General features: G+C 39.4%; 2 protein-coding genes across 8 annotated transcripts in view; one reads left to right on the forward strand and one right to left on the reverse strand.

Moving 5' to 3' along the window:
• Positions 1-21,772, reverse strand: part of PANK1 (pantothenate kinase 1) — a 103,037-nt gene extending 81,265 nt beyond the window's left edge. For both annotated transcript variants that reach the window (XM_042908824.1, XM_042908823.1), the window contains exons 1-2: positions 21,531-21,772; positions 16,356-16,500 (exon numbers count right to left, since the gene is read on the reverse strand). The gene's annotated coding sequence lies outside the window, so the exon portion shown is untranslated. The remainder of the gene's footprint in view (positions 1-16,355; positions 16,501-21,530) is intronic.
• Positions 21,773-21,858: 86 nt separating this feature from the next.
• The window catches only part of KIF20B (kinesin family member 20B), a 72,698-nt gene continuing 68,153 nt past the window's right edge, over positions 21,859-26,403 (forward strand). For 4 of the 6 annotated variants that reach the window (XM_042908814.1, XM_042908817.1, XM_042908818.1 and 1 more), the window contains exons 1-3: positions 21,859-22,004; positions 23,895-23,987; positions 25,435-25,582. In XM_042908814.1, coding sequence (XP_042764748.1) covers positions 25,436-25,582 — 147 coding nt within the window. In that variant the 5' untranslated portion in view covers positions 21,859-22,004; positions 23,895-23,987; position 25,435. The remainder of the gene's footprint in view (positions 22,005-23,894; positions 23,988-25,434; positions 25,583-26,403) is intronic. The other 2 variants (XM_042908815.1, XM_042908816.1) reach the window with 2 other exon arrangements.

The raw sequence follows: 26,403 nt of genomic DNA on the forward strand, positions 1-26,403 counted from the left end.
GCTTTGGATCATTCAGTGACCTCGTTTTTGTGGCAGGAAAATTTACTGAGAATCAATTTCTCATATTCTCCATATCCTCACCACTCCCTTGCCAAGAAGGGTCTTGGTATTTTCTTGCCTCAGAGTTTTTTTGCACAAGGAAAGCATCCATTTCCAGGGAGCAGCTTTTATTTTAGAAAAGTTTAAACTCTGCTAGATTCTGCTAGGTGTCCCTAGGAGGAGAGGAGAAAGGGAGACTCTTTGAGGGTAACAGGAAGGAAGAGACAAACACCTCCCTGTCACTAAAAAAAAGGGATGCTCGGGGAGGCAGCCAGTGCTCAGAGAGGATAGCTGTGTGGCTGGAGATTCTGAACCCTAGGGACTGGGACTCCAACCTCTCAAAGATCTTTGACATCCTACATCGGACAGAGCTGCGGTGTGTCCCAATCCAGCGGAAATTTTTCTGGTACAGAAAGTGGGCATCTAGCAGAGAGATTCTTGTGCAAATCGAAGAGGGATGACAGGACAGGCCTTCTCCATGCTTCAGCACGCTGGGCAAGATCCAGAATCTTGCGAGGAAAGCCCCCTGAATGGTTTGGATGTCATTTCCTACCATTGTAGTGGAATCATGCTAGTTTTAATTAAATTAAAAAAATAAAATAAATGGGTATTTCTTACACATTTGGTATTGTGCATATTCCTGCTATGTGTGTCTGAGCCTCTATTTCTTCATCATGTCCTGGAGATCAAAACACTTGTCTCACAGGTTGAGGGGATTAAGCGAGGTTAACAGGTGAGGCCCAGAGAAGGCTTAAGCGTATTTATTAGGTCCTCAGTTGCTGGTGATTCTCTGAAATATATCTATATATTTTTACTTGTTTCCAAGATGAGATTGCTTGTACAAATGGCAGAAGTTGGTGCCAGAACTTATGGAAGGCCTTGGGCTAGGGAAGGTCAAGAGGCAATGTTTTTAATAGTTATGATAGCTACCATTTACTAAGAACCTATTATGGGTCAGACACTCCTGGACTATAAATCATGTCAGTGGTTTTTAAACTGTTCTGCGGAGTTGTGCGATTCGGTGGAGGGGGTCAGGAGCTGCAGTGGAGAGCAAAAGGGAGACCAATAAGTTCATATTCAGGGTCACCTTCTCTTCTTCAACTACATCAGTTTTGCTTTTACCTGTTTAATATATTGATCCTGTATATATGATTTTGTTTGAAATGTAGTATGTCTGTTAAACACATTTGAAAACTACAACGGGGTTGGATCCAGATGGCGGTAAAAACAAACACATGTTCATCTAGACTTCCTCTCCGGGCTTAACCCTAAAACGAATCTAAAGTGCATATATAAATATATATACAGATATTTGAAGATCATGCTGACTTACAAGATGACTTAATTACTCTCAATGGACCAAAAATTCTGCAGGAACTGGTGAAAGACAGAAAGCAGAACTGGGATGACATGGAGGGAGGGAACCACTGTCCAGTATTAGTGAAGACGGCACCTGTAAACTGTGAGAGAGGCTTCAGCTTGGGGAAAGTGGATATGGGGAACAGGAGGCAGTCCCAATCCAACATTTAGTATGATTTGGGTTAACATTACGGCAGTAGGTACAGTCAGGTTCCTTCTTCCAGCTGTGCTATGCAGCAAATAGCAAAGACAATTCCAATGAAAAGGACTACTTGGGCCTTACCAGCAGGGAAGTACCCAAGGGGCATTGTACCCCCAAAAGAAAATGGGAGTTCCAATGCCTACAGAAGTTGCTAATGATCTACTCAGTCAGGTAGTATGTCCTACCTCTCCCCTAGAACCATAAGAAGCAAAAAAAGGCGCTCAGACATATGGGCAGGCTAATAGGTAATTGAAAATGCAAACATGGCACAACGAAGAATCATCAAACATTTGAAGAAAATCAAAGAGGAGTTCCAGAAGGACAGACTAAAGGGAATGGAGGAGAGAAAATAGTAAAGAAAAAAAAAAGAATAAAATATCTCATTGTCAATGAAAGACAGGAAACTCCCAATGAAAGGGTCCATAAATGCCACTTAGAATGAACAGAAAAACAAAAAAACCTCAGATCACACCTAGACATTTGATGGTAACATTTTAGAAAACTAAGGATAGATGATATTTTAAAAAATTATCCTTATATAGGGGTGCCGGGGTGGTTCAGTTGGTTAAGCATCCGATTTTGGCTTAGGTCATGATCTCAGGGCTCGTGGGTTCGAGCCCCGTGTTAGGTTCTGTGCTGACAGCTCAGAGCCTGGAGCCTGCTTTGGATTCTGTATCTCTCTCTCTCTCTGGCCCTCCCCCACTCATGCTCTGTCTCTCTCTCAAAAATAAATAAACGTTTAAAAAAATTATCTCTAGATAAGGAAATTAACAGTCACTGTGAGGCGTATTATTTGGGAGAGGAAGAAGAATATTATCTTTCATTAGAATTTTGTAAAAGTTACAGAAAAATCCTGAAATAACATAGGAATAGGGTCCATAAATTCAATTACATGCATCTAGTTCCTAGGGTCTGGTTCACAGTACAAAGTAAGGTGTCTTCTGGTGACATATGTCAGTGGGGCAGACCTTTAATCATGTGCCTGGCTGAGATTTCCAGCGCAGAACAGTGACTCCAGGCATTTCTCAGTTCACACCTGTTTCAGGGACTGATCACAGGAGCCTGGTTAATACGGACAACAGAGAGCCCACCGTTCTCATCCCTACAAGATGGAGCTGCTACTGTTTGCCTCCCCACTGAGACTCTCTGTCCCTTGCATTGCATGCCTTTCCCGATTTCGCTCACCCCAATCCCAAAGCAGCGCTCCGTGGAGAATGGGAACCAATGGTCAGTCAGGGTATATACGGGTTCACACGATGGTGAGGATCAACTATTCCTTATAAGAGCAGCCAGTAGAGAGCTGGGTGATGAGCCAATGGGAAAAGAGGGGCAGTTCTGATGGGGAAGCAGTGAAGACAACAGGGAAAGGAAGGCTGGTGTGGCAGAGAGGCTGCAGGATAATGTTACCCAGGGCCTGGAAGTAGCAAGTTCTAGAAATAAAGAGGATAAGCTGAGTGCAGTATAGGAAATCAGATTTGGTTAGATCAAATAGGACAGATATGGGAAAATGCTCCCAATACAGTGTTAATTAGAAATAACACGGTCAAAAGTCCCCTGTGAATTTAGTTTGATCCTTGAGTATGTGAGTATTTTCTTTGTATCTGTTATATGCCTGCAACTGTGGGATGCTGAGCAGAGTAGAGAACAGGAATGAATGCACATAGTTTCCACCCTCAAAGGGTTTACAGTTTAGGACAATAGATAGCAGAGAGTAAACAAATGTTAAGAGTGATTATCACAGGTTGTAAGATAAAGGTGAGTTTATTTTCTTCTTTATAAGTAATACTTTCCATATATTCTGCATAGTTGTCATATGCCTTTTATAATGAAAGAAAAGCAATAAATCTTATAGACACTACAAAGAAACCAAAACAAAAGGAGACCAACCTATAGGGGGTCAACTGACATTCATCAGGCTAATAATAGTTTTATTTGTAAAACAAAATGCCAATTTTATTCACTCAGCTATCTTCAAGGTTTTATGATAGCAGCTGAGGATATACACAGAGGATTAGGAATAAATCCTTACTCACAAGGAAGATTAAAATATTGCTTATGGGGTGCTAATGGCAGAGGGAACTGAGGAAATGGTTAGCAGACAGATAATCAATTATGTCTCTTTGTCGAATAATGCAAAGGCTAATTAGAGGTGTATGTATTTTATAAAACCAGTGTAACTTGTTGTAGCATAACATTTTCTATCCTCCAATTTGGGAATGCTTCAATCTTTTGGATGAAGATTTAAGAGATACTCTAGTACCTATCAGCAGCATGTTGCCAAAGGATCTCTTAAGCTGATAAAATCTGAAGAATGCTTATTATTACTGTGCAAGGTCAATTTATTAACTTCAAAAAGACCTTGTCCTACATTTTCCTTTTAAGAGTAGGGGAATGGAATAGTAATGATAGCAATTATATTTAATGAGCATTTACTCTGTGCCAGGCATTTTACATTAATTATCTTATTGGGTCTTCACAACAAACTTGAAGGTAAATATTACAGGTCCACAATCTCTTATCCATAACCCTGGGGACCAGATGTATTTTGGAAATGAAACTTTTTGGAACTTATAAAGAAATTGGGAATATGGTACATATACTATTAATTTTGTAACATTCCAAATGGTTACAAAACTCATTATTTCTGCAGAGAGATGTATGAAAATTCACACTAAATGGAATAAAGACCATAAATAATGTTACAATTTATTTAGATAAATAAATCCATTGGCAAATGAAATTTGTTGGTAAATAAATTTATTGGTAAATGGAATGGCGGGATAAATATAGGCCATAAGTACGTAAGCTTCTTATTTCTTTTGTTGCTTATGAGAAATATTTTTTAGGGGTGCCTGGGTGGATCAGTTGGTTAAGCGTCCAACTTCAGCTCAGGTCATGATCTCACTGTTCGTGGGCTCGAGCCCCGCATCGGGCTCCGTGCTGACAGCTCAGAACCTGGAGCCTGCTTCTTCCTCTTTCTCTGCCCCTCCCCTGCTCATTCTCTCTCTCTCTCTCTCGCTCTCTCTCTCTCAAAAATAAATAAACACTAAAAAATTTTAAAAATATTTTTAAATAATATTTTAAATTTATATTTATGAAAACTAACCGATAACACATACAATAAATATTTATCACTTCTAGTTGTTTGAGAATCTTGGAGAAGAGGTTACACTGGTGGTATCCTTACCTACGAAACCAGGTTGGAGCTGGACGTTTGATGAGGAGCCAGGAATGGGATTCTCAAGTGATGAAGAGGCATTAACCACATAGGGCCTTTCTAAAGACTTTCCCCACTCTCACTGGTCTCCTTAACATAGGTTTCCATCTAAGCAGTTTCTCTTTAATTGAATAAACAGCCATGATCTCTTGCTCACTGATAAATGCACATTGTTCAAGGCTAGCAATGAATCGATCACACATTTTCAGGCTTTTTTCGCCCACACTCACGTCATCATCATTATTACTACAGTCTTCACACTGACCTGTACTTACCATCTCAGCAATTTCCCATCACTGAAAGAACACACAACAGATACATCATTTTCAATGTACAGCATTTCTTCCATGTCGGCTTCTTCCAACTTATTTACACTTCTGGCTGATAAACTTTTGGCATAAGCAATGAGTTTTGATAACATCTTCTCATCATAATCTCTGAATCCTTGAAAATCTTCACTGGCCAGGTCATTTTCAAACACCATTGGAGCCCAAAGCCTGTGCCAAGCATTAGTTAATGTTGACTTATCAACATCATTCCAAGCATTAGCAACGCGTCGATGGCATCTTTAAGACTAAATTTTTTTTTTAAAGTATTGAATTTTCGGGCATTTGTTAACTGAAGCAAATATGCTGGCAAAAAAAAAAGTGATAGCTCTTCCTAGGGCATAGGGTTCCTTGGTCACAAGGCTGTATTTTGGATGTCATGTTAGCGGGGGGAGGATAGTAGGTGCCAAAAACATTACTTTTCACAAGAATTTCAGGAAGGGGAAGTGCAGAATGGTTGTCTAAGAACAATAAAATTTTGCAATTGTCTTGCAGTCCAGCTTGCTTGCTGGGAGCTTGTACTTACTGAACCAATCAGAAAAGATTTCTCTTGTTACCGATGCTTTCCTGTTTGCATAATAATGCACAGGTAGACTGCACACAGCCTGTAAATATTTTGGATACAGGCTTTTTCCAGTCCCTGCCAATTTTGTCTCGTGTGTGCCTGCAGCATTAGCACACCCAACAGTCAACTTTTGCTTGGCATCTTTGAAATCTGCTGGTGCCCTTTTGTGAGCCATTGTTCAGGTTTTTCTAGAAACACAGTGCCAGTACAGAGCTGTTTCATCAGCATTGTGCATTTGTTCAGGGCTAAGGTTTTCATCAGATGTCACCTTAGCGAACCCACCAATGCAATTTTCAAGGGTTTCATAATCAGTAGGAGCTTTTTCACATATTTTAGGATGCTTGATACCGTGACACTTTTTAAATTGCTGCAGCCAGCCTTCTGAATATTCATCCTCACTTTCAAGGTTTAGTTCTCCATGGCACATTCTAGCTTGTTTCACAACCAACAAGCCAGCCAGTGGCGTGTACTTCTTTGTTGTTGGATCCATTCAATCAACACACACGCGAGATCTTCATTTTTGGCCCTGGGCCGTGTGTTTCTATTTTTCACTAGTTCCTGGTGTTGACTGTCATCACACAATTTCAACAACTCGCCTTTCTGTTTCTTTAAGTCAGAGGTGGTGGTTTCTGCAGCACAGTCTTCAGTAACATGTCTCTCACAGACACACCATCATCGATCTTCCATTTTCTGAGCTATTGATAAAGCCTGATGGCTTCCTTTTCTTTTCACTGTTACCCGTATCTTTAATGATTTGGGGAACGTTCATGGTAAAATGAATCCCTAAGTCACAGAGCGTCAGCAAACAGCAGAGGGTGTGTGTGATGAATATGAGTGCTGAGACATAACTGAGGCTTCAAGTCTGTCCATGGCCACCTCTGATGCCAAACAGTCCCGGTGCCAAGCTGACAAAAATACTTGTGGGTTCCAGAGAGTTTTTGCCTTTTTTTTTTTTTTTAACCCTACTTAGGAATTGCAGAGTGCAGATTATGAACTTGTATTAAAAATATCATTTTAATGATGAAAAGACTGAGGCTCGATTAGTAACTTGCCCAAGGCAATGCAACCACGCTTTGTCTTTTCTGCCTCTATTCAGTCTTCTAAAATCTGGTCACTTTGTTGGACAAAGGACTTTTGTTCTGGTATTATTGTCTGCCAGGATGATTTGGGTTGAAATATTTTTAGCAAAGGAACTTGATACTCTTGGCTGTTTGACTGGCACAGTCAATAACTGAGCCCCATGCTGAATAATGTGAGGATGTCTTGGCAAGAAATGGTTACAAATGCTAAATTTATAGTCATTGAATATAGATGTTTCTTTTTGTACCAAATTATCTGTTTGGTACTTATGTGCCTAGTTACTTATTGCCCCACAATGAGCAATCAGGAAAGATGAAAGAAAACCACTCATTTCCGATTACATCCCAAACACTCCCACAAATTTCCTTTAAATATCCACGCATTTGAAAGGTTTTTGGTTTGTTTTTTAACTGTTCTACAAATTATATACCCCAACTGTGACTCAGAATTATTGTTAATCAAGTTCAGAATTAAAACATATTTTAGGCACTCTACTAATATATTTCTTTCAACTCAGAATTCATGAGAATTTTGAAGGACTTCTGTGGATTGGGCCCTATGTCACGTGTTATTTTATAAGTTCTTTTTGGATAGCCAGCTTTTCTTACCCATTCCCATCATTCCCATATTTGTTTATATCCTCATCAAACATTTAATACGAACTACATACAGGTTTCCCCTGCTATCTGAAAGTAGCGTTCCTATGAAATCTTTTGAAAGCCAAATGGCATAAAGCATAGAAACAATTACCATTAATTTATATGGAAAATTTTTTGAGTGTGCCCAGACCCCAGAAATAACCTCTCTTAGGCTTTTCTGATACCTTAGGATATAGTTGTCAAATGTACAGAATAAATCTAGATGAAGCACTGATGCTCCCAAACAGTTCAAAGCTACGGCCGATGAGATGCTGAGTGTAGTTCCTGAAGAAGGCGCTTGGTGGCGCCACTCTAGTTGCCGGGGCTCGTGCTGCTTCTGTAAGGGCTTAACTGCGAAACAGCTGAACACTGTTTTCGCTTTTTCTCATGACAGCAAAAATCCTCTTTGGATTTCTTTTCTTTTCTTTTTAAGTTTATTTATTTATTTTGAGAGAGAGTGAGAGAGAGCACGAGGACGTGGGGGAGAGGGAAGGGGCACAGAGTCAGACTGAGGGCTCGAACTCCTGAACCCCGAGATCATGACCTGAGCAGAAATCAAGGGTTGGTCACTTATCTGACTGAGCCACTCAGCCACTTCTGGATTTCTTTTGGTTGGTGAAAACAGTGCTAATATAGATCTTTTGTAAAAGTGAAGTGCAAAACATGAACTTTTGAAAAAGGCGGGGGGGGGGGGTGCCTGTATTATAGAAGGCTGAAGACTTTTGATTTGGTTCCAAGTCCTTCTCTCTTTTCCCAGCATGGTTCTTAGGGCGGAGGGGTTTATGGAATGAGTTAAAGCACAGGTCCTGTCATCCCAGAAGAGTTTATACAACCTACTAAATAAATACGAGAGTGTATAAAATCCAATGAGGATTCTCTCCCTTAGGAGTGGAAGAGATCATATTCGTTAGGTGGGGTTATGTCACTCTCCTATTATTTTCCAACACTGGTATCTCCTGTTAGATTGTAATAATAACTACTATTTAATGGGTGTTTTTGTCTGCCAGGCTGGCACAGAGAGAAGCTGGCATTTAAGAAGCATCAGATTCAGAAAGGTGTGTTGACCTTGCCTAATGTCACAAACTTCAAACTGACAGAGCTTGGAATCCACCCATCTATTTGACTATAACGCCCTACCTATTTTTCTTACTTCAACATACTCTTTCCTTTTTCTTGACCAAACATTCTGCATTCGCACTTCTCCCTTCACTGTAGTTTAATCTCCTACTTTATGGTGCATTGTTCCAAGGAGTAAACATCTCCTGGTTGCCCAACAAAAGAACAATTCAAATGACTGGTTTTGGGGAAGCCTCCTTGAACAATTAATCAAAACACATAGAAACCCACCTGATGCTTGTCTTTCTTCTACGGATTTCTATTAAGAGTTAAGCGTTGCTTTGGAACCAGAGTATTTTGGCCAGTAGTGTTGGGATATTCTGAATTAAATTAGAATGGACAGTGAAATGACTGTGCCTCTGGCTCTTTTTGGACTCTATCAAAGAATGCTCTTGGGAGAGAGTTCTATGACAGCAAATCAAAGAGCTTAAAAAAAAAGCCCACCTTAGCACTTGTCATTAGCTGGAAAGAAAAGCATCACCAAAAGCCTGAACAGTAGTGGTAGCAATGCTGATTATTTGTTAGTGTAACAAATGTTTTTTAGAAATACCAATTTTTAAAAGAGACATTGGGTAGCACTCACAGATAAAATTTTTACAAGGTTTCTCTCAGATTAGTTATATATCAGCCAATAAAGTAGTGAAACCTATTTTATCAAACCGGATCATGAGATATTTATTCTGATTATGCTCAATTCCTATTTTATTTCATCCTCTGAATTATTTTTTACCATCTCCCCATAACAACACCTGAATTTGCCAGCTGCTGGACCAATTAGTTATTAGCTATGTGACAGACATTGGCTATCTGCTCATCAACTGGGTTTCCTCTTCCTGAGTGTGTAGGAATCTCAGTGTGTAGGAAAACCGCATTTCTCATTCTCCCCTGCAGTTAGACTGGGTTCCTTCCAAAGGAATATGAGCAGCAGGAATGTACACGACTTGCAGGCCTAGTTATAAATCCTTCTGGCACCCTTATTCAAGCGGTCTCTTTGCCTTCAGATAGGTCTGCAGAGGTCAATACTGCAGATTACCAACTGAGAGGAACCAAGCCAGTATTTTCAAGGCAGTTGCCCAGCACAGTCACCCTACTCGAAACGGGGCTATGTATGAAATGAATGAGGAATAAACCAGTTGGAGCTGTTGTTTTACAGCAGCTAGCTTTAATTACCCTAATTAGCATATACCTTTATCTTCTATTAAACACAAAAAAGTTTGGTTGTGATGTCTAATGCAATTAATGACTATCTCTGAGTTTTAAGCATGCTTTGTATTATATTAAAAAATTTAATATCAGAGTTCAAATCATACATCTGTACGTTTCCTAAAGAATATCACACCTATTCCCCTACTCTTGCTTCATCAGAAACTTCTAGTTTTAGCCGGATACTACATTGCCAAAACTGCAGATGAATAAAAAATGTACTACTTTGTTTCAATTAACTAATGTAAAATTAACTATATTAGATCTGTATCATTTTAATATTGATTGCTTTTGGAAATATACAACACAGATTCTATAACTTACTTCTCAGTGTTTTTGATACTATTCCTTAAAACAGACGTTAAGACAGTTATTTAAATTGAAAAATAAAATCAGACTTTTTCTGACAAAATAAATCTTACAATGTTCGTACAAACTGATAAGTCTGACAGTGAGGACTGGCTTTGTCAATTATGTTATATGACATTTTTCCATACATTCAGTAAATGAAACCTTAAAGATTTTGACATAAATATATTTCCAACATATGATGAAAGAAATTTTACAAAAAATTTTGCATTTGCACAGACATTGAAATATTTCCATTTTTACTGAGTATATTGGTTTAAATGAGTGGTGCCGAGTAAAAGAGTAAAAGATGCAATTAATAGTCACTTGTTCATTTTTGATAAAGCCTTTTTGGTGTAGTTTAAGAGTTTGAGATTCTAGGGGCTCACTCGGTTAAGCGTCTGACTTCAACTCAGGTCATGATCTCCCGGTTTGTGAGTTTGAACTCCGCATCAGGCTCTGTACTGACAGCTCAGAGCCTGGAGCCTGCTTTGGATTCTGTGTCTCCCTCTCTGTCTGCCCCTTCCCCACTCACGCTCTGTCTCTCTAAAAAATAAACATTAAAAAAAAAAAAAGTTTGAGACTCTAACGTCTGTATAATAAAACTCTTTTTTTTAAGGTTTACATAATTAAAAAATTTTTGATGTTTATTTAGTTTTGAGAAAGAGAGAGAGCTAATTTACAGCTTTCAACAAAATTAAAAGAGGACCTAATTGAACTGTTAGGTGATAAGTCTTTAAAAATAATCTCAGATAATGAGTCACTCTTGTATTTGGCATGTAATTTGAAAGAAGTTTAAAGAATTTGGTGATGTTGTCATCAAGTCTTTCTACTCCTACATTATTTTTGTGTACAAGGCAATTATATGCTTACATATATAAAAATGAAAAACAGCAATAAAGTGGTACTCTTCTCCATTCTAGATATAATATTCTTCCATGAGCACATGAACTAATGGAAAAATAAATCCCCATTAATCCTTATAAGAGGTATATTTCTGAAAAATTCTACTTAGTTGTTTAGTAACTACCAAAAATATTTAATGTACTTATATTGTTTTAACTACTTGAATAATAATGATGATGATAATAATAATAATCATGTTAACTATAGAAGTGTGTGGGGCGCCTGGGTGGCTCAGTCGGTTAAGCGGCCGACTTCGGCTCAGGTCATGATCTCACGGACCGTGGGTTCGAGCCCCGCGTCGGGCTCTGTGCTGACCGCTCAGAGCCTGAGGCCTGTTTCAGATTCTGTGTCTCCCTCTCTCTCTGACCCTCCCCCGTTCATGCTCTGTCTCTCTCTGTCTCAAAAATAAATAAACGTTAAAAAACAAAAAAACAAAAAATTATAGAAGTGTGTTTTTAACTTAGAGGGAATAAAAAAAATTAAATCTGTATAAGAATTTTTGTTTGAGAGACACGATAAGGTATTAATAAAAGCCTTTTGAACACAAACCCTTCATTAGGGTAAATTTATATTCGGGTAAAATTCTGGGAGAAATGGAGTAACAGGAGTTCTGGAAATAAAAAGGAAACAATGCTAATTTTCTGATTGTGAAAGATGAGCTTATTCATGTATTTTAAGAAAATGTGTGCTAGTCTTGAAATTGCTAATATGAGATCATACTATACTAATTATTTATAACTTGGTATTTTTTCTTGCGTATCTATTTTAAAAGATTGGCTATTTGTGCTGTGTATTCATATTCTGGCTCTGCCATTTACTAATGATGAATGCTTGGGTGTGTCACTTAATTTTTCAGAACGTTGTTTTTTCCCCCCATATAAAATGAAAAATTTGAACCAGATCATTGGGCCCCTTATGTCCCTAATATTCTATACCTCTGTGACCAAAGGCTCAGAAATATTCCTTTAGATAACTGAAAACAAAAATTACATAAGTATGCATTTTTCTTCTTCCTTCTCATTTTCCTTCTTGCCTCCCTCTCCTTCCTCCCAATATCACTAAGGCCTTGTCGATGTATATCAAAGATTGTATTTTCTAAGGGATTTATTGAAATTGGTCTCATTATTTATCAATTAATTACGGTAATGTAATGGCTTCCCTTAACCAAAAATAGTCACACTATTCATACCATCATTATTTTCCCTAGCAATTGAAATCTGAAAAGTACAATATTTTCTATAATAAAAAGATCATATTGGCATGATCCTACTTTCTCCTTCTGAGGAAACTAGAATCTTGAAATAGCTCATCAAAACAAAACTTTTTGGCATAGATAAATGCAACAGAAAGCCTATAATTATTGTTGAATATGTATGTGAGGTCCACTAGCCCTGCCCTGTGCTATTTTCAAAACAATGCAAGATATGATCTATAAATAGTGCCATTTTGGTTTTAAGTAATTCCATTTTGGCAATGGAATGCTGTGGTTTTTCTTATTTGCTATGTTATAAGCAGAAACAAAAGGTCTTGAAATGTTAGTGCTGAGCTTTTCTTTCTTGCCACACACTTCCATGTAGTTAGATCTATCTGCATCGACTTGTAGACAACTGAGATTGTTAGATTAGGGATACAAAGAGAAGGAAACAGTTAATATCCAATTGACTGACTTCCAAAAAAGGACAGAGTTAAAAAGAGAGAGCTCATGTGAAGAGATGGTTGCTGGCTGGTGACTACAGACCACCCCCAACATTTGAGTGAGTATGCCACTCTGTGTAGAGGAGCCTTAAGTCCTGTTGTGATCACCGGCAGGCCTTTGCACTTGGCTTCTTGGATCACCCAAGTGAAGGATGCCCACCTGTGCCCTAAGATTTTGCTAGGCTCCCACTTGAACTGTTGCTCTCTGTGGATTTCACCCTTGCCAATAGGACACGCTTTTCAAAACACTGTGAGTTGCTTTATCGCCAGAGGATACTGAAGATGAAGTAGAAGCAGAAGCCCCAGCTTTGGCACTTGGAAGGGTCTAGACAGTGGGAAACCCATTCCTGGTTAAATGTGTATATATTTTTATTAGCAAATAGTAGGGTCTTAAGACTAATGAGATGGCATATAAGAATGTACACAGCATTAATTCATGTATACATTCAAATAATAAACTTTTATTGAATACCTAATGAAAACTTATAATAGCTCATATTTTGAACCAGGCCCTGTGCCTGAGTACTAGGGATACTGAAAAAAGAAAAAGAGAAAGTAAAAGCTACACCATCATTGTCTTCAGGGACATTATAGGACATTAGAGGTGCATAGAACACCTGCTAGAATTCATTCACTGAACAAGTATTTATTGAGCAGCTACTATTTACCAGGCACTGTTGGAGGTACTAGGGATATAGTGGTGAATAAGATGGATGAGATCCCTGTCTCGTAAGCTTACACTGTGGTGGGGAAGACATAGCATCAACAGATAAGGTAATTTCAGTTATTGTAAGTGCTACAAAGAAAGTAAAATAGGCCACTGTGGTAGAAAGTAACTGGTTGGGGGTGGGGTGAAGGGAGCAGCTTCAGGTAGGGTGGGCAAGATAGCCTCATTGGGGAAGGTATGTTTGAGATGAGCGCTGAATAATGAGAAGGAGTTAGTCATGCCAAGACCTTTGGAAAGAACAGATAGAGGGAACAGAAAGTGCAGAAACTCTCAGATGAGTACTAGTCCAGTGTGTTCTGGAAAGACGGCCAACTGCACAGTCTCTGCAGGCTCAGAAGTGGGGAGCCTCGTTCACTAAGGAGGTGATGGGGCCATATAGCTTGACACACAATAAGTGCTTAAGAAAGGAATGCATCTTTCCTCTGACATATGACCTTAAAAAATGTTTATTATAAATTTAAAGAATTTACAATGCCCTCCCTCGCTCCACGACTCCAGTCCTGCTTCCCAGAGGCAGCCACTCTTAAAATTTGTTTTTACTTCTTTTGGTAATTACCATACATATCTTTGATATACATCAAAGATATGTATGCTCCCAATGTTATTTCTTCTTGTAATAATTATAGATATTAACTATTCACTTCCTACAATGACAAACATTTGGCTCAAGAGTCTTATGGTTATTCTTTCTTTCTCTACTGGTTACCTCTGCACCTGTACATAGTAAACTTCTATGTCCCGATCCTTCATCTCTGGACTCCCACACTGTAAGAAAGACTGAGATGTTATAGACCTGGCCCTTCCTGTTGCTTCTCTTCCTCCATTTTTCCCTCCATGTCTCTACAACCTCCTCTGGCTCACAGAATATAATTCTGCGTCTCTTTAACATATCACACAGGGCCCTTTAGGATCGAGGCCCAGACGAGTTTTTTCACCTCCTATCGTTATTCATGTTAGTGACGCTCACAGTCCTACTGAACTACGTGTTCACAGTTTTTGGAAACTTTTGTGTGCTCGTGTCTTTGTTCTCATTGCCTCATGTTTTCATTGCCTAAAATGGCTTCCCTCTGCGGTTCACTGCAAATCCCATTCATTCATTTTAGCCTACATGGCACTTGAAGAAATCTTCCCCTGTTGGGACACCTGGGTGGTTCAGTTGGTTAAGCATCCTACCCTTGATTTTGGCTCAGGTCATGATCTCACGATTCATGGGTTCAAGCCCCGTGCTGTGCTCTGTGATGATAGCACCGAGTCTGCTTGGAATCCTCTCTCTCCTCCTCCCCTGCTTGTATGCACTGTCTCTGTCTGAACTAAATAAACTTAAAAAAAAAAAAATCTGTTAAAAAAAAAAAGAAATCTTCCCTGGTAGATGACATTTATTAAATCAAAAAATATTTGAGTGGCTGTTTCATGCAAGGCACGGTCATAGATGTCAGGGCTATAGTGGACCAAGACATATACCCATGAGCTCATATTCTAGTGACTTAAGAAGAAGCAGGCTTAATAAAAATAACTACCATTATGAGACCTATTGTACTAAATAACTCACAGACACTATTTTAATCCTCACAACTTTGAGACTTGAAGAAGTGAAATAGTCTTCCTGAGGTCACTTCCTGTAAATAACAGAGCTTCTATTGAAACTCAAATCTGTCTGACTTCAGAACTGTTACTCCAAAGCTGTATTCGCTCTGCTCTTACTACTTTTTGTACACTTCTATCATATCGTTTGTCATATTGTTTTGAAATTGTGCACGAGGTTCCCCACATAAACCACAGGGCATAAAAAGTTATTTGTGTGACTATTTTATCAGATGGTACAAAAGTAGTACCATACTAGATGCACAGGAGAGAAATTAATGCATTCACACACTGGGTGACTTAAGAAATTAAAGATTAAATCTTTCTTGAAATCTCAGACTGATAAGGCCTTGCTTTAGACGGAAGGCTCCTTGAGGATAGCAACATTTGCTGCATAGCATGTGCTTGACAAATTTTGGTTAAACCTGTCATTCAAACCTCTGTAATCAATACATACTCAGTTTCTGGATTGAAAAACTATGTTAGTCCTATTTTTGGAGGTGGCTTTGCACAGAAGCTAGGCACTCGGTCTTCTTTTAATAGAATTACAGGGGTGTTGATCTAAGCTTTGAGAGGCAGTAGAATACAGTGGTTAACTGCCAGACTACCCAGATTCCAATTCCCACCCTACTGTTGACTGTTGATGTATATTTATTTAAAAAAATTTTTTTTTCAACTTTTTATTTATTTTTGGGACAGAGAGAGACATAGCATGAACGGGGGAGGGGCAGAGAGAGAGGGAGACACAGAATCGGAAACAGGCTCCAGGCTCCGAGCCATCAGCCCAGAGCCTGACGCGGGGCTCGAACTCACGGACCGCGAGATCGTGACCTGGCTGAAGTCGGACGCTTAACCGACTGCGCCACCCAGGCGCCCCTGTTGATGTATATTTAAAAAGCGACTATTTCACACACGCCAGGCGCTTTTATAAGTACTTTACAAATAGTACCTGAATTAAACTTAACACCTTTAAGTTAACTTCTACGATAACTTTACTATTCTTTAATAGCTCCATGCCCCAGTTTTCTCTCCTGTTAAATGGGGATAGTAACAACAACAAAATACCTCACCCAGTTATTGTTAAGATTGAGTATAAAAGTGCTCAGAATACTATCTGGCACATGGAAAGTTAGCTATGATTGGTAGCTCTTACCAGCAGAGGCTGTGACGAGGGAAGGAGATCAGCTTGATGTAACTTAACAATTCCCTCTTATGCTAATGATCACTTCAAGGGGACGGATGGAATTATTTGGACTTGGGACTAAATCTGAAGCATTTCCCAGTTAAGTTGGCTCTGTTTTTACGGGAAAACGCAGTGGCTGGTGCCGAAATGGCAAATACAGGAAAAAATACCTCTGAAATCTTCCAGTTTTCTGTATCAGCTCTGCCACGTCCCAAGTCCACGTTATCATCTCTTGCTGGGATGGCTGCAATAGTCTCCTAACTGGTTCAGTGACTCTTCTTTAGCTGTCTCTATTTGCCGCTCCAGGAGATTAACCTTTTCAAAACACAGAGGCAAATCAGATTGGATTGTGCTCATGCCAAGAACGGTCTGCTTGCTTCTCATCGCTTTTAGAATAAGGACCCAAATCAGTACTTTGTTGACTGCGTCTTGTAGGATCAAGCCTTGGCCCGTTCCCACCAAACTTGCTTCTGGCTATCCCTCCCCAGGGTCTTCAACTCAGCCACATCAGCCTTCATTCACTGTTCAACAAATATTTATTTGATCACCATGGATTTACATTGTCATTGAGGATATATCTGAGACCAGTAGAAACAGTTCTTTGTACTCATAGAGTTTATATTTGAGGAAGCGGGGGAAGAACAAAACCCAGACAAATATGCAAATAAAAAAGAGGGCCCACTGAGATAAGGTGGACAGGAAGTCTTCTCTAAGAACACACCATTACAGAGAAATCTAGAGGAAGAGCCCTGAGCCACACAACGATGGGGAGGAGAGAAATCGGATAGAGGGATCAAACTATGCAAAGGTTCATATATACTAGAGAGAACCTGGTGTGTTTAAGGTGCCCAGAGCAGATTCCCTTACTGCACAAAGAGAAGAAGAGAGTGAGGTTGGCTGGACGGTGATACTTACGAGGCCTGGTAAAGAATTAGAAATTTTTTCCTTTTTCTTTTAGAAAGTCTCAGAGTTATTTTTAAAAATAGAAATCATGGCACAATGTACATGATGATACCTTTCACCTCGATCCACCAATTACTAACTTTTTACCACATTTGCTTTTTTGGTCCTATTTTCCCCATTCTCTCTATTCTTTTGTTCCCGCTCACGTTCTACTTTGGTTTTGTTTCATTTTTTGCCAAATCTTTTGAAGGTAAATTGCTGAATACCAAAGCAAGTATCTTCTCCAGTCTTCTACAAAGTCATGAATTATCACATGCAAAAAAATCTCATACTGATTCAGTATCATCTAATATATAGTCCATATTTAAATTTCTCCATTGTCCACAAAATGTTTCTTTGTAGTTACTTCTTCCTCTCTTTTTTTAAATTTTATTTTTTAAAATTTACATCCAAATTAGTTAGCATATAGTGAAACAATGATTTCAGGAGTAGATTCCTTAATGCCCCTTACCCACTTAGCCCATCCCCGCTCCCACAACCCCTCCAGTAACCCTCAGTTTGTTCTCCATATTTATGAATCTCTTCTGTTTTGTCCCCCTCCCTATTTTCATATTATTTTTGTTTCCCTTCCCTTATGTTCATCTGTTTTGTCTCTTAAAGTCCTCATATGAGTGAAGTCATATGATTTTTGTCTTTCTCTAATTTCACCTAACATAATACCCTCCAGTTCCATCCACATAGCTGCAAATGGCAAGATTTCATTCTTTTTGATTGCCAAGTAATACTCCATTATATGTATATACCACATCTTCTTTATCCATTCATCCATCGATGGAAATTTGGGCTCTTTCCATACTTTGGCTATTGTCGATAGTGCTGCTATAAACATGGGAGTGCACGTGTCCCTTCGAAACAGCACACCTATATCCCTTGAATAAATGCCTAGTAGTGTAATTGCTGGGTCGTAGGGTAGTTCTATTTTTAGTTTTTTGAGGAACCTCCATACTGTTTTCCAGAGTGGCTGCACCAGCTTGCATTCCCATGTAGTTACTTCTTTAAAAAAAAAATCTGTGACCTGTCAGAAGGGCTAACATTAACAACTCAGGCAACAACAGATGTTGGCGAAGATTCAGAGAAAGAGGATCTCTTTTGCACTGCTGGTGGGAATGCAAACTGGTGCAGCCACTCTGGAAAACAGTATGGAGGTTCCACAAAAAATAAAAATAGAACTACCCTACGACCCAGCAATTGCGCTACTCGGCATTTATCCAAGGGATACAGGTGTGCTGTTTCGAAGGGACACATGCACCCCCATGTTTATATCAGTGCTATCGACAATAGCTAAAGTATGGAAAGAGCCCAAACATCTATCAATGGATGAATGGATAAAGAAGATGTGGTATACACACACACACACACACACACACACACAATGGAGTATTACTCGGCAATCAAAAAGAATGAAATCTTGCCATTTGCAGCTATGTGGATGGAACTGGAGGGTATTATGTTAAGCGAAACTGGTCAGAGAAAGACAAAAATCATATGACTTCACTCATATGAGGACTTTAAGAGACAAAACAGATGAACATAAGGGAAGGGAAGCAAAAATCATATAAAAACAGGGAGGGGGACAAAACATAAGAGACTCTTAAATATGGAAAACAGAGGGTTACTGGAGGGGTTGTGAGGGGTGGGGGACGGGCTAAATGGGTAAGGGGCATTAAGGAATCTACTCCTGAAATCATTGTTGTACTATATGCTAACTAACTTGGATGTAAATTAAAAAAATAAATTAAATAAAGATAAAAAAATCTGTGAACCAATCAAGATTTATGAATTTCATTTGTAAGTTTTGTCTCCTGACTAAAGCACTCCTTTACCTTGTTTTTTTCTTTTTCCCTGACACTGACATTTTTTCCCTGACGCTTTTTGAAGAACCGAGGCCTGCTGTCTTGTAAAGTGTTCTATATTCTTTTCATTTTGTTTTGTTTCCTCATAATTAGACTTAAACATTTCTGGCACAGGTATCATTAGGTGATAGATCACTCCATCATTGGTGATGCTAAAGTTTCCTCATTTGGTTAAGGTATGCCCAATAAATAAACCTGTACATTGTAAAATTCCCCTTTCCCTTCTAATTATGAATTACTCTCTAGGACATTCTTTGAGATAGTGTTAATGTCCTGTTCCCCGACAACCTTTCAGCCAATGATTTTAGCATCTTTTATCCATTGTTTTAGCATGTATTCATAAGGCTTACTCCTATCAATTTTTACACTGGGAGTTGCAAAATGGAGATTTCCCATTTACTGCTTCATTTGTATTCATTAATTGACATTCTTGTGTAAAGAACTTTTCATTTTTATTCCATCTCTCCTTCTGTCTCTCATGGAAAGAATGTTAAAAAAATGAAATCTGTTTCAATCTCTCGCCATCATTATTCTTTTTGATGTTCAAATTGTTTCAAGTATGGTCAACAGAGGCTCCTTTAAGCTAGGTCCAGTATCCTTTGAAATGACTCTGTGAATCTCTAAGGACTTCTTTGCTTTCTGACAAGAGTGTTCCAGGTTTGCTTTGTAATTCCTTGCTCTGGATGAGAATCAGCCTTCTCTCCAAGGAGCACTGATTCGTTTTAGGGATGAGAATGGTATTTAGAAACCACTTGGGCAGCTTGGTGCTAGTGTGCTCATTGTTACTGGGGTGTCAGAGTTTCTATGCCTCTAAGCCCTGTCAATGGACCAACTGAGATTAAAAAAAAAAAAAAAGAAGAAATCACAACTTTATTCTACTAATGCCGATTCAAATCCAACACTCTGGGATTCTTCCTTAGCTTCTATCATTCCATATTTGTTATCTCCCTTCTCCCACAGTGAGAAACTTGGTTCCAAACAACATGAGTATATTCACTCGTTTGCTTTTTCCAATAATGCATGCATAGTAGTTTCAAAACTACTATACCAATACCTTTTTCAACATCAAACTTACTAAGTGAAGTTATTGATTTCTTTGTACTTTTTGCTCTTACGCTGTATTCCAGAACTCCTAACCCCAGTTCATGGAGTACTGTACTCAAGTAATTGAATGAACTCTGTATGGTTGTGCTGGCATTTTGATACACAGGTATGTTCAGGTCTTTTTTGTATTAAGTTTTAGGGCTTGCTTTTATTTCCACTGTTTTAGACTTAATGTTTTGAAAGGGCAAAACTATATTTAAAAAAACAAAAGGTTATTCAGAGAAATCAAACTGCCATCACTAAGCCTTGCATAACATTCCCACTATAGGCGACCATTTTCAGCTAATTTTCTTATTTAGTTTTTGAGTTTATCTCTTAAAAAACAAGAAAAAAATGTGTGTGTGTGTGGTATATATCTATGTAGAGTTTCATTTTTCCTTTCTTACACAAAAGTTAGTGTATTTTGTATATTCTTTTGCATCTCTTTACTAAAAAAATATAAATATGATTTTCTTAAACATTTTTTTTAAATGTTTATTTATTTTTGAGAGGGAGAAAGACCGTGAGCAGGGGAGGGTCAGAGAGAGACACACACAGAATCTGAAGCAGGCTCCAGGATCTGAGCGGTCAGCACAGAGCCCCACGCCAGGCTTGAGCTCAGGAGCAGTGAGATCATGACCTGAGCTGAAGTCGAAGTTTCAACCTACTGAGCCACCCAGGCGCCCCTCATTCAGCTGCGTTTAAATCCCAGCTCCCCCATTAATAACCATATGCTTTTTGGCAAATTACTTAACTATATGAAGTCAGCTTCCTCAGAATCTATAAAATGGGGATGATAATGTTATTTACCTCAAAAGGTTGTTCTCAGGATCAGTAAGACGATCCATTTTATATGCTTAGCACCAGCACAAGGTAAACGCTCAATTAACCTTAGCAGTTATATTTTTCTTTAAAATCAAGTTCACCAGGGAGAGACGGCCTCAGTAATACATGCTTGACATGACTATTACAGCACCACACTCGGAAGAAGAGGATAACTTTAAAAGAGGCAGAGGAGGCTGTACTGGCTCTGAACATTTTGGGCAAAGACCTTGCCTATGCATGGAATTTAGACTGTCAAAGCACAGCGCCTCGCAGCGGTAGGTGCTTTATACTCTCAGAATGAGAAAGAAAGAAAAAAAGAAAGGAAGGAAGAAAGAAAGAGGAAGAAAGAAAAAGAAAGAGAGAGAGAAAGAAAGAAAATGCTTATACGAGTCTATTCTGGGAAAAACTCATTTCGCCCACGAGGGCGGCTGGGGATGACATATGGGGTCACGCAGCGAGGGAAGTGGCCCTTCGGGTGCGGGCAGCGCTAGTTCTAAGCGACTCTCGGGACAAGTAGGTCTGCTCCCGCCCGCAGGGACCGGACCGGGCAGAGGCTAGCCCCCATTCCTCGGCCCGTCTCTGGGGGAGTCGCGGGGCTAAGTGTGGTGGCAGCGGCCTCACCTCCAGGCCTTCGCTGTCTCGTCTCCACGACGGTATCCGAGATTGGCGTCCGTGCCAACGGAGGTGGTACCCGCCGCAACCACCAGGCAGCGTCCCATCCCTCGCGGCACGGCGGGCTTTGCGGGAAGCTCCGATCCCCCGCACGCAGACCACCCACCGGCCCCATAGCCCATCACTTGCGGGCGATCAGAGATCCGCCCCAGATTTGAAAGCTCCTTCCGGGACCTAGTGGGAAGCCCACGGCTGGAGCCTCTGCGATCCTAGGCGCCGTTCCGGAAGCCCCGCCCACTCCCAGCGTGCAGTGCGGTGGCTTGGCCGCCATTGTTTGAATTTGAAAAAGAAAACATCGTGGTGCTGCTCGCGGATCTGGCAGGTCTGGCAACTTGTGCAGGTGAAGAGGTGGGCCCAGGTGAGGGTGCGAGGTGGCTGACTGCGCAAATACCAGACTTGAGGCTGGGAAACGGTGCTGGCAGTGTGAGTACCTTCCTAGGGGATCGCGACGCCCCTGAGGTTACTCTCGGGAAACTGGGTTGCAGAGCGATGGGTGCTCCTAGGGCACTGTGGGCACCGCCTGCCAATCGCAGGGTTGAGCCATACTACTTGGGTTGGGGCTTAAATGTCGTCTCCACCGCATATTAGCTGAGTGAGGCAAGGCAACGTATTTTCTCTCTCTGGGTCTCAGTTTCCTCATGTGTTAAAAGAGGTAATAAGAATAATATTTAACCTCTTCCGGCTCTTGTGAAGATAAAATAATATGTAAAGTTGTTAGAAACGGTGCCAGTATATAGTAGGCACCAAGTGTTTGCAATTAGTGTTTTTTGTTATTGCTGCTGCTGTTGTTGGGGCGCTGGCCTCCATTGCCAGGCCTAGTTTTCTGGATCCCGGAGGTGAGCAGTTTGCTTGGCAGATGATATGACCTCTTTTTTGGGGGGTGGTGGGGGGAAGCCCTGTCTGGCTGTAGGTGCTTTTATTTCCACGCTGCTTCCACTACCAGGGGTTTGCCCTTTGGGGCTTTTTAGTACCAAGCGGAAGAGGGTGTGTGTGGCAAATGTGAAGACTACTGTCATCCCCCAGTTTAGAATGTTTCCCTCAACTCGTTCTACTTCCTGCTTCAGTGATTCCTTCCTGACACAACTCTAATGTTCCTTGCTGAAGGATTAGTTGAGAATCCTAAATTCATGCCTTAAGCAATCTTTGCTTAAGGTGATCAGATTCAGATTCACTTTTTTTTTTAATTAAAAAAGATGTTTTAATGTTTGTTTATTTGAGAGAGAGAGAGAGCTAGCAGGGGAGAGTCAGAGAGAGGGAGAGAGAGATTCCCAAGCAGGCTCCCTATTGTCAGCGTGGAGCCCTACAGGTGGGGCTGGATCCCACTAACCCTGAGATATGACCCCAGCTGAAACCAAGAGTCCGATGCTCAGACTGAGACAGCCAGGCACCCAAGGTTTACTTTTGCTTTTAAAACGAGGTAGCATGTTTACCCAGAAGCTGCGGTAACAGTCTATGTATTTTATTAGATCTCCACGACCTAGGACTTCAAGTTGCAAAATCCTATAAAGGATTCCTCTATTAGGAGGAGGGTTCTTTTGAAACTGTATTTTGTGGATGGCATTCAGAAACCTCATTCAGTAGTGTATTTGTTATTTTTCACAAGTGTTCAGCCATGGAATCTCACTGGAGAGAAGATAAAAAGATTCACATTCTCAGTCGTGGGAACAGCCTTTGAAACAGGTCTTGAACCCTGCTGTTGCTAAACATAATATCACTAAAAAAGTAGTACCAATTTTTTTTGATATAGAGGATTTTATTATTATAATTTAAGTCATTAGGGAATTTTTATCCTCATACATCTCTGAATATGTTGTAGGGGATACAGAGTAGTTCTTCTTGCCCTCAAGAGATTTCTAGTCTAGTTAGGAAGAAGTTAACTTCTCACACTTAAATACAAGTTAACCAGAAGTTCAGGTTGTGACAGTATATGTCAACAATTTTATAAATGTTAAGAGGTAGTTCATTGAAACTGAACTATGAACAAGTACAAACTACTATAACCTTGCTTTTTAAAAGAGGTATAAATATTCTTTTTGATTCAGTAATTTAATAGAAGGCTTATCATTTTTTTTTAATAATTGAAGGCAAAGAATGAAATTTATCTTCCAATTTCCTGGGTATTTCTGTAAAATCTGACTTATGCAATGTCAAGCCAGTGCTTTAATGTTTTTGCAAACTTCTCTACGTTCTAGATTAGTGGTTATTTCCACTCTATCAGATACCCTTTTTCTTAATTTTCACCCATACATTGGGTGTTTGAAATATTCTATCAAACTGCATTTTAAGTAATTATTTCATTTTTATTTATCACAGTATTTATCACTGACAATACAATAAAGACAAAAGCAACCAAGATACTAAAGTGTATGGTTGGTTGATCCTGCAGTTTCCTGGGCTTTGTTGAAGGTAAATAATTTCCTTTGTCTTTTTGAGATTTAGGAAAAACAGAAAAACAAAAACAACTCTGTTGTATTGAGTTTGTGGGTTTCAGAGCTGATCTAGGAAAAAGATATGACCACAGTATATCAGTATCACACAGGAACTTTATTGGGATAGTACTTTGACAGGATTACATGGGAGAGAGGTCCACCCCAGCATGAAATCTTTCAGAAGCTAGAGTGAAGGACCACCACATAGAAGGGGGAAAAGGTAAAGGAACCTAGGGGGTTGGGAGGGGACTGAGAGGAGAATTAGACTTGGGGGTTTATGGTCTTAAGTGGTGTTGTTACTCAGAAGCACAGTGGGGAGTACCTGAGTCAGCCAGCTCCTAGGGGCATCAGTGGCTTGGGTTTTTATAGTCCTGAATTTGTCTCTGCGAGCAGAAGTTGGGCGCAGTTTCGTGGGATGTGCAAACTAGTTATGCTCTGGTTGACTTGAAAAAAAGAAAAAAGATTATTTGGGCTATATTAAAAGCAAATTGATGTGTAAAAATTTTAACTTGGCACCTAATAGGTTTTTGAACTAACATTCCTGGCGTTCTGTGAAGAAGTAAACAACACAGGGCCAATATACAGGGGCCATCTTTGGCTTATATAATATGTATGGATGCCCATTACTCTTTTCTTGAGCCAGGAACCCTAGTTTGGGAATCACTGTTCTTTTATTTCATAATACTGTCAAAGAACATCAAGGAGCTCTCTTTCTCCCTGCTATTATGCACCTAGTAGATTGTCAATAATTATTTGAATGTTAAATTTTTTTTGGTTAAAGTTACCTGTAAGTTTACGTTTAAGTTTAGTGCCTTGATGTTTAGTTGTAATACTTTGATACATTATTCCATATTCACCTTAATTTTTAGCACCTACAATGTGTCAGGTACTGTTTTTGAATGCGGTCACATACATTATTTCACTTTTCACTTGCATTATTTGGAAGAATTCAGTTGAAAGAATTCAATTGTCCAGATAACTGAATTTAGCTCATAAATGCTAAAACATTATGAAGGCTTATAACTAACATTTTCAGAAGACATGAAATAACTAAAGTAACACAAGATTATTATTTACTCTATAATTATTTGATTTCGGAGAGGATTTCAGGCAGAGATTGAATGTTTTATATTGTCTTACTTAATGGACTACCTTTACTCATGAAATCTCTGGCTGAATCGACCTATAAGTTGGATCATATGAATAGTAGTGGCAGGCTCTGTTCAATATTACTTGATTCGGAATCTTTATAATTTGATCATTTGTCTTTTCCGTGGGTCATCATCGTGTTATAGATGTAATGTTCCCCTCTCTAGAAATCTAGTTATGGGGGTTATTAGTGGGCTGGACTCAGACATTTTAAACTATGAGTGGCTTATATGCTAATTTATTAAAATTATCTAAAATTACTGTTATTCTTGCAGAATGGAATCTAATTTAAATCAAGATGGAGTGCCTAGACCATCCTATGTTTTTAGTGCTGACCCAATTGCAAGACCTTCGGAAATAAATTTTGATGGCGTTAAGCTTAATCTCTCTCATGAATTTTCCTTAGTTGCTTCAAATACTGAGGTAAGTACAAGGAAAGCATTATGCTGATTGAGTGGAAATGTGTGTGGTGTGCACACACTTGCAGACAGGTATGACCAGAGCTTTCCAGACTTTGTGGGTTTAAGGCAACCTTCTATCTCGGTGATTTTTTCATGGTGCCCTAAATACATACCAGTTCTTCCAAGTAGTGGTCTGAGCAACTTAATATATAACTATACCTTAACCTAGAGCCATTTGAAAAATATTAACGTAAATGAAAACAAAATTGTTTTTCTTTAATTACCACAGTTATTTGCTGTAAGGATATGTATATCTTTTGTGCACATCATAGCTTCTCAGGCTTTGGAATCAGATTAGATATTGCCAACCTTATTTCCTGTTCTTCAGTGTTTTGGGGTAGTACTTGTTTTTTATCATAGCAACCACTGAAGAATCCAGCTTCACCAAGATATGACATCAAAAGAAATGGTATGATCTAAGGTGGCAACTGTGAACTATTTTGAACTAATAGTTCACGGTGTTCAACATGTTAAGTACTGCCATGATTTCCTCAAAAATGTAAGACATTCCACTATGCCCCTAGGAATTGCATGCCTTACTTAAAGTAAACTAACTCAGTAGTGTTTAAAAAGTAAAAATCCTTCCTTCTACCACCGTACCTACTACCACTGTTTGTTTTGTGTCTTTGTAAACTTTATTTATTTTTTAAAGTTTTATTTATTTGAGAGAGAGCGAGCGAGCGAGTAAGTGAGCATGACTGGGGGAGGGGCAGAGAGAGAGGGAAAGAGATAATCATAAGCAGGCTGCACGCTGTCAGCACAGAGCTGCTGGGCTTGATTTCA

Source organism: Panthera leo, chromosome D2, assembly GCF_018350215.1.
Source record: "Panthera leo isolate Ple1 chromosome D2, P.leo_Ple1_pat1.1, whole genome shotgun sequence".
Taxonomy (NCBI): domain Eukaryota; kingdom Metazoa; phylum Chordata; class Mammalia; order Carnivora; family Felidae; genus Panthera; species Panthera leo.